General features: G+C 35.0%; 1 protein-coding gene across 1 annotated transcript; it reads left to right on the forward strand.

The window, feature by feature from the left end:
• The first annotated feature begins 4425 nt into the window (after positions 1-4425).
• LOC120217718 (integrin-linked protein kinase 1-like) lies at positions 4426-11663 on the forward strand. Its single transcript, XM_039214789.1, has 12 exons — positions 4426-4878; positions 4964-5038; positions 5138-5233; positions 6373-6458; positions 6743-6863; positions 7193-7272; positions 7654-7716; positions 7869-7975; positions 8129-8214; positions 10321-10442; positions 11091-11202; positions 11544-11663. Exons 1-12 carry the CDS (start codon positions 4558-4560, stop codon positions 11646-11648), a joined length of 1374 nt encoding a protein of 457 aa, XP_039070720.1. The 5' UTR covers positions 4426-4557; the 3' UTR covers positions 11649-11663.
• The last annotated feature ends 1077 nt before the right edge of the window (positions 11664-12740 follow it).

The raw sequence follows: 12740 nt of genomic DNA on the forward strand, positions 1-12740 counted from the left end.
ATAATTACATGGCTGCGACCCAGAATCAACAGGTCTAGAAGGCTGGATAGCTGAAGAACCGGATGCCACAGACCTTGTACTTGCACCGTCTCTCTGAAAAGATTCACCCCTGCCTCTCTTCCTGGGGTGTGCAAAGAATAAATGGAACCAGAATGCCTCCTGAATCGGGTTTCAGCTCGATCACTATCTCTCTTGCGCTCTATACCCAATCGTTCTATTTCCTCAACAGTCTTGGCTATCTCAACTAATACATCAAAATTCCTCTCTCGATGGGTAGCGACTCGACTCCTGATCTCATACATTAGTCCATTATCGAACCTCAAGCATTTATTTATCTCTGTGTCAACAAGTCCAGGAGCATAACAGCTCAATCGGATGAACTCAACCTCATAGTCCATAACAAACATGCTACCCTGCTCCAGATTCTGAAACTCACGACGTCGTTCCTACAAGTATCTCTCTCCGATGTAGCGACTCCGGAAACATGTCTTAAAAAGATCCCATGTTAACTGGTTTCTCGGAATACTACCAGAAATTGATTGCCACCATCTGAAGCTTTCTTTCTTCAACATAGTTAGGGCCTCCTTCAACTTCTGCTCAGGTTTGAGATCCATCTCATCCATAATCCTCTCTGTCCTCCAACCAATACTCAGTATCTGTCGGAGGTCCACCAGTAATACCCTCGAATGAAACTATACCAGCAGTGACCAAAGAATTTGAAATCTCAACCGCAGTCATATTACTAGGGGATCTGGCAGCTCTCTGAAACTTGCGGAATATAGCTTTATTAAGGGCGTCTTCATTTATGTCAGTATCCTCATCTCCAGTGACGGGAGGGTCTCTCACAGGAGTAAACTGGTCATCATGAGAAAGGGTCAGATCTACTTGCGGAACAGGAGGATCACGTGGTGACATCGGATCGTCTATCGTAACAGAAGGTCAAGTGACTCATCCTCGACCACGTCCACGTCCTGTCCTACGACCTCTAGCGGCACTCATCGTTGGATCTATAAGGCTCTATAGAAAGAATTTGAAACATATGTCAGATTAGCATTAGGGATCTCAAAAAAAACTTTCAATCATAAAATAAGGTGACACATTTTTTTCTTCAAAATTTCTTAAATATTCAAAGTTTATGACCCATCTACAGTCCGAGTATTTAAAACCGAAAGCTCTGATACCACCAAATATAACCCCCAGACCCGGTCTGTAAGTTAGACCCAAACCTAAGTAGTCACATATCTCATTCAGAGATTTTTTTTCAATAACTTATAATACATTAGATATAATACATAACAAAATATTAATAATATAGATATATATAAAACGATAGCAAATACATGTCACCAAATACAACTGAAAAACATATAGAGATATACATTCGTACAAAATAAGTAGTTGATCTTCCCTGATGCCAAATCTGCTAGCTTACGATCTGTTGTTATCTGAAAAGGTAAAAACTACAGAATGGGCTAAAAAGCCCAGTGTGCTACGTACAGTGTATATAAAAACATACTGATAAAAAAATTTCAGTAAAATCGATTTATGCAAACATGTCGTTAAAAATATGAACACTACCCCCGTCCAATCACAATAGAATGTGTAGGTTCCCTAGAACCATACAACCCCGGCACAACAGTAAGGCCCTAAGCACACAACCGAGGAGCCTACATATATTCTTCCTCCAACATATATACCCGTAATGATATTAATAAACATGAATGCATCCTAGTGAAAACAATGATTAATCCTTTACAACATGAAAATGTTTCATGCTTAGAAATCATATACAGAATTACAAAAAACAAATAAAATCGAATCATTAACGTACAATAAATCATATATCAGATAAGACATATTCAGAAATCAGGTATAAAAATATACGTAAACAGAGATCATATCATAAGTGTGCCATAAATCATATATCAAACAGACGGTATTCAGATCGATATTTTAAAACAGCTATCGGGAAACACACCTGTAACAGTCTGAGAAATCAGATAAGGAAGCCTACTAATGAGTTTGTCGATCATGCTTTGCTGCAGCGCTAGATCCTACGAATTAGAAAAATCCATATTGAAATCCTAATATAAATAATCTATCTTTATTTAAATAATATACGAAAACCTACGGGTAATTCTCGTAGTACGCGGTTCAGGTTGATCTAACGAACGGACAACTCCGGACCTAACTGATCCTTGCTCAGGTAAAACACGAGTACCTTCATAAAATATTTTTACTGAATCAATTTCTTACCCAAATCTCAAATAAATAATCAAAATACTAAAATGCTAAGCCTTCTGGGTTCACATGCTCGATTCAGAAATTTTGGGTCAAAATTTGTCAAACCGGACTTCGAAATCAGATTCAGGACGTCGAAAAATATAAAATATGACCTTCCAGAAATTTGAATTCTTGGTCAAAATCAAAATCAACAGGTTTGACTGCCGATTTGGAGACTTTTTGGTTCGAATTTGGTGAAACAGACCCCAAAACGGATTCAGAACATAAAAAAATGACAGGATAGGTATACTCGAAAAAGATTAACGGTCGTTTAATGACCGGTCAAAGCCGGTCAAAGTTCTGGTCAAAGGTGATCAAGATATGATCAACCATTTTACACATTTATCACCCTTTTTAAAAAAAATTACAAAAATATCACTCTTTACAAAATAATTACTAAAATATCATTTTTTTTTAAATTTACGACATTATAACTTTTAAAAAAATTATGAAAATAGCACCATTTTCAAAATAATTATCAAAATATCACTATTTTCAAAATAATTACTAAAATATCACCCAACAGGTCGGGTCGGGTCAACGGGTCAGGTTGTAACCGGTCAAACCGATCATTTTAACTTTCCCCACGCACAGTGGCGGCGCGTGGGACCTCTTCCGGTAGCGTATAATTCACGAAAAAATTCCTAAAAATTATTTTGAACGATTTCGAGGTACTTACAAAGCTCGGTTCAAATTTTTGAACGCGGAGAGCTCCATTTTGACAAATCGAAAACTTTGACTGTCTCACATCCTCACGCGCCACCGTCGACGGAGACCAAGAATGACACCGACAGACTCGAAACGGCACAAGGAACACGATGGTGTGGGAGGTGTTGAAAACGGATAACGATCGGCGATGAATTTAAGATTTTCTCGGCGATGGTGCTAAAAACACGTCGAGATTTTGACTTGAAATTCATGACGTTTGGCAGCGTTTCACTTCAATTGACTTAAGGGGTTTGTTCCTCGCTCGATGATGAACACAATGATGTTTACAAAACAACGATCGGAGGTCGGACGGCGTCGGGGTCGTGGTTAGAAGTTGGGGCTTTGAGGGAGGAAATTTGGTGAAATTCATTCTGATTTCAAAATGAATTTCAAGCTTATAATGCGTGTATGCCAACACTCTAGGGGTAAATTCAGGGTTTGATCTCTAAATTTCCTTCATCTTTAAAACAAGCTAAAAGTTTTAAAAAATTTCAATTTAGTCTCCAATTTCACCAAATTACTTAATTAAATCCTTAAATTTCAATTAAATATATTTTATTTTTCAAATTTATAGGTTGTTACAATCTCAACTATCAAAAGTTATAAAGTAGTCCTCAACTATAGGGATTTGCTTTGTTAAATCCCTCGACTATTAAAAGTTATAAAATGATAACCCGACTCATTATGTTCCAAGCTCATCCTTTTTAGTAAAAAAATAGCGATAATCTGAGCTAGACATTAATATATTGATTAAAATATGATAAAATCTAATCTCATAATCATAAACGACTATTATATCTCGGTTAACATATTAATGTTTAGCTCAGATGATCGTTAATTTTTTAATGGAGAAAGACGAATTTGGAACATAATGAATAGTCAGGTGATTATTTTATAACTTTTAATAGTTGAAGACTCAACAAAACAATGTCCTATAATCAAGACATTATTTTGTAAATTTTAATAATCAGGGACTAAACAAAGTAATGCCCTATAATCGGAGGAGCATATATATATATATATATATATATACTTTACCCTATAATTAATTTAAAATGGAATTAGATCAAGTAGGAAAAAAGAAAATCCTTATTGAGTTGAATTTGAGTGGATTAAAAACTTAATCTGAGCGGGTCTTTAATCTGAGCTGATCCGCGTTAAATCTGATCGTCCCCATACAGCTCACCTGCAAGTATCTGATCATGCACTAACGATGATCTGTTTAACCCTTTCCACAAACATCATAAAACTATAAAGTCGTGGGTTTTTCCCTTCTCCTTCTCCCCTCATTGTCCCTTTGGCTGTTACCCCCCAAGATATAAGTTAGTCAACTATCTGTTTAAATCTGATTTTCCCCTTTGTACAAAACCTCCCCAAAATCTCTCTCCCTCTCTCTCTCTACTCTCATTGTAAAAAGGAAAAGAAATCTACGCATTACATCCTAAATCTGTTTAAATCTTGTTCAATCAAACTTTAATCGAATTAAAGATCGTACTTATATTTTGGATTTACGAATAAAAAAAAGGAAGCGACCGTTTCTTGATTTTTCTTGTTCTTGTTTAAGTGATGGAGAACAAAGCGGCGGCGAGGTTTACGTTAGGGAAGCAATCGTCGCTGGCGCCGGAAAGTGAAAGAGGGGAACAGGATGAAAGAGAGAATAAGGAAGGAGAAGAGATTGATGGAGGAGTCAGGTTGATGTACACGGCCAACGAAGGTGACTTGGACGGCATTCGCGAGCTTTTGGACTCGGCGATCGACGTTAATTTCCGTGATATCGATGGTCGGACGGCTCTCCATGTTGCCGCTTGTCAAGGACAAACCGACGTCGTTTCCTTGCTCCTACAGCGTGGCGCTGACGTCCAATCTACAGATCGATGGGGAAGCACTGTAATCAAAGACTAAACTTGCCTCCTGTTTACTCTTTTATACTTTTTCTATTTTTTTCTAATACATTTTTATTATGGTTAAATAGCCTTTGGCGGATGCAATATATTATAAGAATCATGATGTGATTAAGCTTCTGGAGAAACATGGAGCTAAGCCTTTGGTAAGTTTTTCTTCGCATTTTCCATTTGGAAAATTGGAAATCTTCTTTTCTCGTTTCCTGGTTCTTTTTATTGATAGTGCTTATTGAATTTGGTTTTAGATGGCTCCTATGCTTGTAAATCACGCCCGTGAAGTCCCTGAATATGAAATTGATGCTAAAGAACTTGATTTTACAAACAGCGTCGACATTACAAAGGTAATCTCTTAATTTATTGTATGTAATTGAGCATGATTTCATTACAGTTTGAATCATAGTTATATAAAGGATTGCTTTTATTGGGAGCAAGTCTTGGAAAATGGCTAATGGTGGCCGCATTTGCATCGATGAGGAAACAATTTTGCCTTGGATCTGTTTCTCAGTGTGCGTTTGGTTGGGCGCCACTCCAGGTGCGGTGTGAATGGGCTTCCTTTATTGCACAACTTGACCATTCTTACCATACTGCAACATCATTGCACAGCTTAACCATTGTGGTTCCGGTGGAGACTGGATATTTCCTTCCAATCGCACTCCCTTTGCCATTTTCACCCTTGCTTTGTTCATTTATTTTTCAACATTTTTGACTATTTCTATTTTTTATTTAAAGGTTTATAATGTTTTTTTCATTTAAGATGATAAACAAATTTTTATAATTAAGTGAATAAATAAGTAAATAATTTTTTTGAGATTTTAGTTTAAATAATATTGGAATATACATAAAACAATCTATTACAAATTGAATATATTAATATTTGTAATTTTTAGTTTCTCTTTCACTAAATTTCACCTCAGTCACTCACAACTGCTTTTCATCTAAATAGGTATCCCACTGATTTTAATCTATGGCATTACCCAAATCTTACTTTCACAGTCTATTGTAACTAATTTCACTTTGATAATTGTTTTCAATCTCAATGCACATTGGAATGTGGCCCAAAATCATGCTTCCCAACACGTTTGTGAAGAATGCTTGAATTTTTTTAAAATAGTGGTTCGGTTGTCTCTATGTAAGTTCTTTTGGTTCTTCTAGTTATGGTGGTAAGTTCAGTCTTAGAGCCGACAATGTAGAGTTGGCAAATCACCAGTAAACGACATGTGCAATTTTTGTTGCACAGAGCAATGAGTTCCATCATCTATGTGATGTAGGTTTGAACTTCAAGTTATGCACCTCAATGAGCATAAAGGGCAGTTATGCACGTCTATGAGCAAGGGATTACTAAAAGTTTTGTCCCTCTTGGAACTTCAAGTTAAATATATACATGCATATTCAACAGATAACCTGACGAGCCTCTGTTTTTGCTTCTCCAATTTTTCTTTAGCTGCTTCAGATCTAAGACATCTCTATGACTAAATTGCAGGGAACCTTCTGTATAGCGTTATGGCGTGGAACACAAGTTGCTGTAAAGAGGGTTGGGGATGAAGTTTTTACTGACGAGGATAAAGTGTAAGTTCAATAAATCAAATGTTCTTCCAGTCTTTCTATATATACTCCTTTTTGTGGGAGGGGGTATGAGTGAGTCTAGGAACTGAAGATTGCAGTTGGTATAGTTTACTTTATTTACTTCTTCTCTTTTGTTATAGTGGGTATTTAAGCCCTGGACCTTCTATTGGGTTGTCAAACTTGAATCCTAGAGCATGATGCCTGCTCTTTGGGATAAGAATCATTGGGCTAGGTCTCACCCTTTTCTTCCAATACATTATGGAATCTGAATTGTTGGTTTTTCTCAGGAGGGCATTTCGAGATGAGCTTGCATTATTTCAGAAAATTCGACATCCAAATGTAGTTCAATTTCTTGGTGCAGTAACTCAAAGTAGTCCTATGATGATCGTGACAGAATATTTACCCAAGGTTTTAATCGGCATCTTATTTGCTTCCACAGCATATATGGATTATGTTATATGAATAATTTATTTCCTTTAGACTCTTTGGCTTGCTTATGTTGGTCTCAACTTTTTCTGTAATTGGGATGCCATGAATTGTTTTTGTTGTGTATGAAATGTTGGTTAAGGCATTGATAGGGAACCGTAATGCCAGATCTTTCCCTGGTACTGTTATTTTCATCTATGGATGAATAATAGGATTTTAAGAAATGTTCACCTTAAAGCTATCTCTTAGCTTATTTGCTTTAAATCTAAATTGATCATTAGGAATTGGCTTAATTGCTGTTTGCTTTGTAGGGAGACTTACGTGCATTTTTTAAGGAAAAAGGACCATTGAAACCGATGACAGCTCTGAGATATGCACTGGATATCGCAAGGTTTGTTATTGTATTATTGCACTGGACTAAATCATTATTTATTTAGTATTCCACGTTGACAAATGGCTATTTTCCTCTTAAATGGTCAGTTAGATTTCAACTTTCATTTGATAGTTGTGGCTAATTGATCATGAGTATATTTTTGTTGCATGATATACGATCTTTGTGAAGAATATAAATAGGAGAATGTAAAAGCTGCAAAATGATGATACGTTGTACTATAAGGAAAAAATGGTGGTTAGACATTAGACTGTGCTTGCTGGTCTGAGATGATTGTAGTTGAGACGGTCACTACAAAGCTTAAGTTTATAGTGAAAGAAATAAAACTGATTAGTGCATGTTTGATGAATTTTTTAATATATTTTCTACAATCTTTTGCAGGGGAATGAATTATTTACATGAGACCAAACCAGCTCCAATAATTCACCGTGATCTTGAGCCTTCGTAAGTTTTCTTGTTTCGATGGTTTTCTTTTACTTACAATAATTTGTATCTGGAACAAAATTAGGTCTAGGCTACTATAAAAAGGCATTTTTTCTGCCTTGCATTTTCTAAAATGGTCAGAACTTTTTATTTGCTTACAATTGGAATAACAGAAACATTCTGCGGGATGATTCGGGACATCTGAAAGTTGCAGATTTTGGAGTTAGCAAGCTGCTAACTGTAAAAGAAGATAAACCTCTAACATTTCTGGAGGCATCTTGTGAGTTCTTTCTATTTGGTTCTAGTTATCCTCATTATTTCTGTGTTACATATTCAAGCAGTCATTTTTTTGAAATTATCTAGATAAGTGGAACTTCATCATGTATTTGACAACTCTTTCCTGTAGGCTGAAACATTCTTGTTGTTGATACAGGCAGATATGTTGCTCCAGAGGTTGTTAGTAGTCATGACTATGATACCAAAGTAGATGTTTTCTCATTTGCTCTGATCTTACAGGAGGTAAATTTCTTTCATATTCCAGTTCATATGATCTGTAAATAATAAGTTTTGATTGACATGCCTAACCTGATTATTTAGAAGAATATCTAAAAAAAGTGATTGTTTTACATTGTGTTAAAGAAAAATAGAACAGAGTTTATGATAATTAATGTTAGTCCCGACTAACGATCGAGTCACTGGGCAATGTTACACAAGGCTCTTTCCGTGATTCTTACTTCTTCCACAAGTATGACCTATGATGATTAAATGGAACTTGTCGAAGGGAACTCCAACCCTTAGACTAATTTAGAAGTAATATTAGACCTCTTAGGTGGCGTTTGGTTCGCTGGAATGTTTATGAGGGAATTGGAATCTGTCAGGAATTGGAATCCAATTCTATATTCTGTTTGGTTGGCAGGAAATTGAATTAAAATCCAATTCCATATTCTGTTTGGTTCGCAGACATGTCAGATGAATTTGATTTCAGTAATATAAAATGACAGGATTGCCCTTCTTGTTTTTTTTGCTTAATTTTAGTTTGTTTTATAAATTACATATAGCAATATATTATAAAAATTAAAAAAAATTAAATTTTAATTTTATTGATTGATTATTCATTTCAATAATTTATAAAAATCATGCTAATAAACATAAGTTAAAATCATCCTAATTAGGGATGGCCATGGGTCGGGTTTTTGGTCCACCCGACCCGAGAACAAGAGAACCTCCATTCGAGACCCGACCCGACCAAAATAAAGTTTCACCCGACCCGACCCGAAATAATAAAAAAATTATTTTATTCAATAAAAACAGTGACTTAATTGAAAAAAAAAATATAGAGGGGTATTATTGTAATTATTCCTAAATATATAAGGTAAAATTATATATTTTTGGGTCGAGTCAGGTATTTTTCACCCTAAACCCGAACCCGATCCGAATATATGAATCAGAAATCCGATCTGATCCGAAATAATAAAAAATATTTTTATTCAATAAAAACAGTGATTTAAATGAAAAAAATTATATATAGAGGGGTATTATTGTAATTATTCATAAATTTATAAGGTAAAATTATATATATTTTCGGGTCGGGTATTTTTCACCCTAAACCCGAACTTGACTCGACCCGAATATCACACTTAAAAAAACAGACCCGACCCGACCAAAATAAAGTTTCACCCGACCCGACCCGAATATATGAATTAGAAACTCGATCCGACCCGAAATAATAAAAAAATTATTTTTATTCAATAAAAACAGTGACTTAATTGAAAAAAATTATATATAGAGGGGTATTATTGTAATTATTCATAAATATATAAGGTAAAATTATATATATTTTCGGGTCGGGTATTTTTCACGCTAAACCCGAACTCGAATATCACACTTAAAAAAACCGACCCGACCCGACCCGAATATATGAATTAGAAACCCGACCCGAAATAAAAAAAAATATTTTTATTCAATATATGAATAAGCTACCAAAAGATTGATGAGGGTAGTATGGTCAAATTTCAATTCCCTCCAACAAGGGAATTGAATTTCATCATAGAATGGATGAAATTCACTTTCCCTCATTTGATGGAAAGTTGAAGCCATGAGGGATTCTAATTTCATTGGAAAACTTGAACCAAACATGGGAAAGTGGTGGAATTAGATTCCAATTCCTCCTAATTCTAAGGGATTCATGCGAACCAAACGCCACCTTAGAGTTTTTTTTTCCTTAAAATTCTGGTCAGTACTTTATTAATAATAGGCCTCTTTAAATAGAGGTTACATAACTTGTGAAAATAAAAGACCTAATAAGTGAGCAATCCCACTTAATGAAGGCTTCTAAAATACTAATCAATAGGATCTTAATACTAATAAACTTCCAATAATAAACTGACTCCTAGTAAAATACTAATAAATTGATAAATTAATAATAATAAAATAATTAGCTGGGCATTATAAGTTCGTTTCTCTTTCCACCTTTCCCATAAGACAATGGAAGCATAGAGTGGTGTTATAGCTTTTCTTCCTTGCTTAATCCTTTGGCGCTCGTTGTCCTGTTTTCTTTTTCTTTTTCTTCTTTTTGTTTGTTGACGAAGTCTAATGATTGTAAGACTTTATTGCACTATATTGTAGATGATTGAAGGTTGCCCACCGTTTTCTGCAAAGCAAGAGAATGATGTTCCTAAGGCATATGCAGCAAGGGAGCGTCCACCTTTCAAAGCCCCAGCCAAGAATTATTCCCATGGGCTCAAAGAGTGAGTACTAATAATTAGTAACTTGGCTTCTGTCTTTCAATTGTCATCAAACTTAATTCCTAGATCTTAGTTCAGTATATACACCACTCATGGCGCCACTCGTAATACCATCATGCATGCATAACTTTAAAAAAAATGCTCATCTTAAGGCTTTGCTTTGTTGATTGGAAAAATGGAAGGATAGGAGAGAGTGGAAAAGTGGAAAGAAAATAAATTTTATTTGGAAGAAAGAGACGAGAGAAAATGTGACAAGGATTTAAGTTAGTTAAAGATTATGTATTTTTCAGAAGGTTTAGTTTTTTCCTCTCATATTCAACTCTGCCAAACAATGAATGGAAAGAATTTCAATTTTTTTTCTCTTTCCTAGGAAGCACACCAATGGAAGAAAAATTATATTTTCCATCTTTATACTTTTCTACCCCTTTAATTTTTCATCTTTCTAATATTCTTTTCACTCTGTCAAGCAAAGCCTAAAGGATGTGATAATGTGAACGCATCTTGTGTAATCTTTTGAAGAAATTTTGAGTCCGTGAATTAGCACTTGGCATATTAGTCATTGTATCTCTCTATCAGGACGATATATGCATATAGGGGCTGCACATAGATATGTAAAAGATATATATACTTATGATGTGCTTCTAATTACAGGTTAATTGAAGATTGTTGGAATGAGAAACCCGCCAAGCGACCAACATTCGGACAGATCATAACCAGGCTGGAATCTATTCTCAACAGTTTCAGTCATAAAAAGCGTTGGAAGGTATTCTCTCTCTTTCTCCAAAGCCCCACTCTGCCACACTCTCACACTCATATTGCTATCAAATCTTCTCCTCTCGGAAGCTTTTTATGATCTGCTATATAAATTAGGATACCAAATGAAAGTCGGAAGTTATGACGAAAATAAGAGTATATCTCGAGTTCCAATGTCTTGAGAAAATGCCTAATTTACTTTTCTTTGATGACTAGCAAATCTTCTAGTATTAGTCATTTTATGGGTGGAAGTGATGGTATCGCTTTTTGGTCCTTTCTTTTTTGTAGGGTTTACATTCTTTTACCGTTGGCCTGAAATATTTTCTCTATGGTTGCTTGCAATATGTACAGATTAGACCGCTAAAGTGCTTTCAGAATCTGGAGGCAATGCTGAAGAAGGATCATTCGAGTCCAACCAGCTGTAGCAGTTCATCTCGGTCTACTAGCAGCATATGAATGTCTGATGGCTTATTGTTCTGGATAATTTGTTCGGTTTATTGGCTAAAAAGGTCAAGTGTAACCAGGAGCGTTCAGTTTTTTTGTTTCCGGCTATGCTAATTCGTTGGGTATTCTTTTAACATTTGTTCTCTCGCTTTGCAATTGTGGGCTGAGAACTACATTTTGTGCCACCCCATTTCATTGTAAGTTCTAATGTACATTATGTTCTCATAATCAGCCAATACTGAGATATCTTTCCAATCGATAAAGGTAAGTAGCAAGTATTCCCATGAAAGGCAAAAGAGTAGTGGAGCCATGAAAATTTGGTATGAGATGAAAGAAAAATGTTGTCAAATTTTATGTTTTTGTAACATTCTGGCCATTTGTGCGAAAATTTTAGAATTATGGACATAACAGAATTTACTTTGCAGGATAATATTATTACTTTACATTGCTCTATTTTTTAGGACAAACATAAAATAGAATTTTTTTAGAAGCATCTAATTTTATTAAAAATAAAAAATATCCAAATTACAATAAATGTTTACAACCACAACCGTAAACTAAACATATAATAAAGATATTTTCTTAAACACAAGAAAATTAGTCACTTAAGATCATATAAGGGTTATACAAAGAAAATGTTAAAAAAATCTAACCAAATAAATTCGAACAAAAGGTAGATACGAACAGATTTGACTATATCGGCAAATAAACCATAAAAGATAATGGAGCTATTGAAAGACTACTGACAAATTACAAATCAGAATCGAACGACGTGAAAATACTATCCACGAGCGTAAATCTCATGTCCAAATTCAACTCGATGGTCCAAATCAGGGAAGATCAGCATGATAACAAATAAGCGTTATCTTGATCAATTGTGACGATGCTAAATTCAACCCTGAAAAAAAGAATAAACAAAAACAACGGCCACACGATTGAAAATGTGTCATAAAGATAGAAGAAGACAAAACAATAAATATCAACGGTCGGTGACCAGCACCAATACTAGTACCGCCTCCAATTACAAAAATGAAGAAGAAAAAAGACTAATGGCGGCTAAGGAAAAAACATAAAAGATAAATTAAACTTTTAGTTTTAGATGAT

The sequence above is a fragment of the Hibiscus syriacus genome, unplaced genomic scaffold (genome assembly GCF_006381635.1).
Source record: "Hibiscus syriacus cultivar Baekdansim isolate YM2019G1 unplaced genomic scaffold, ASM638163v2 tig00110187_pilon, whole genome shotgun sequence".
Lineage (NCBI taxonomy): Eukaryota > Viridiplantae > Streptophyta > Magnoliopsida > Malvales > Malvaceae > Hibiscus > Hibiscus syriacus.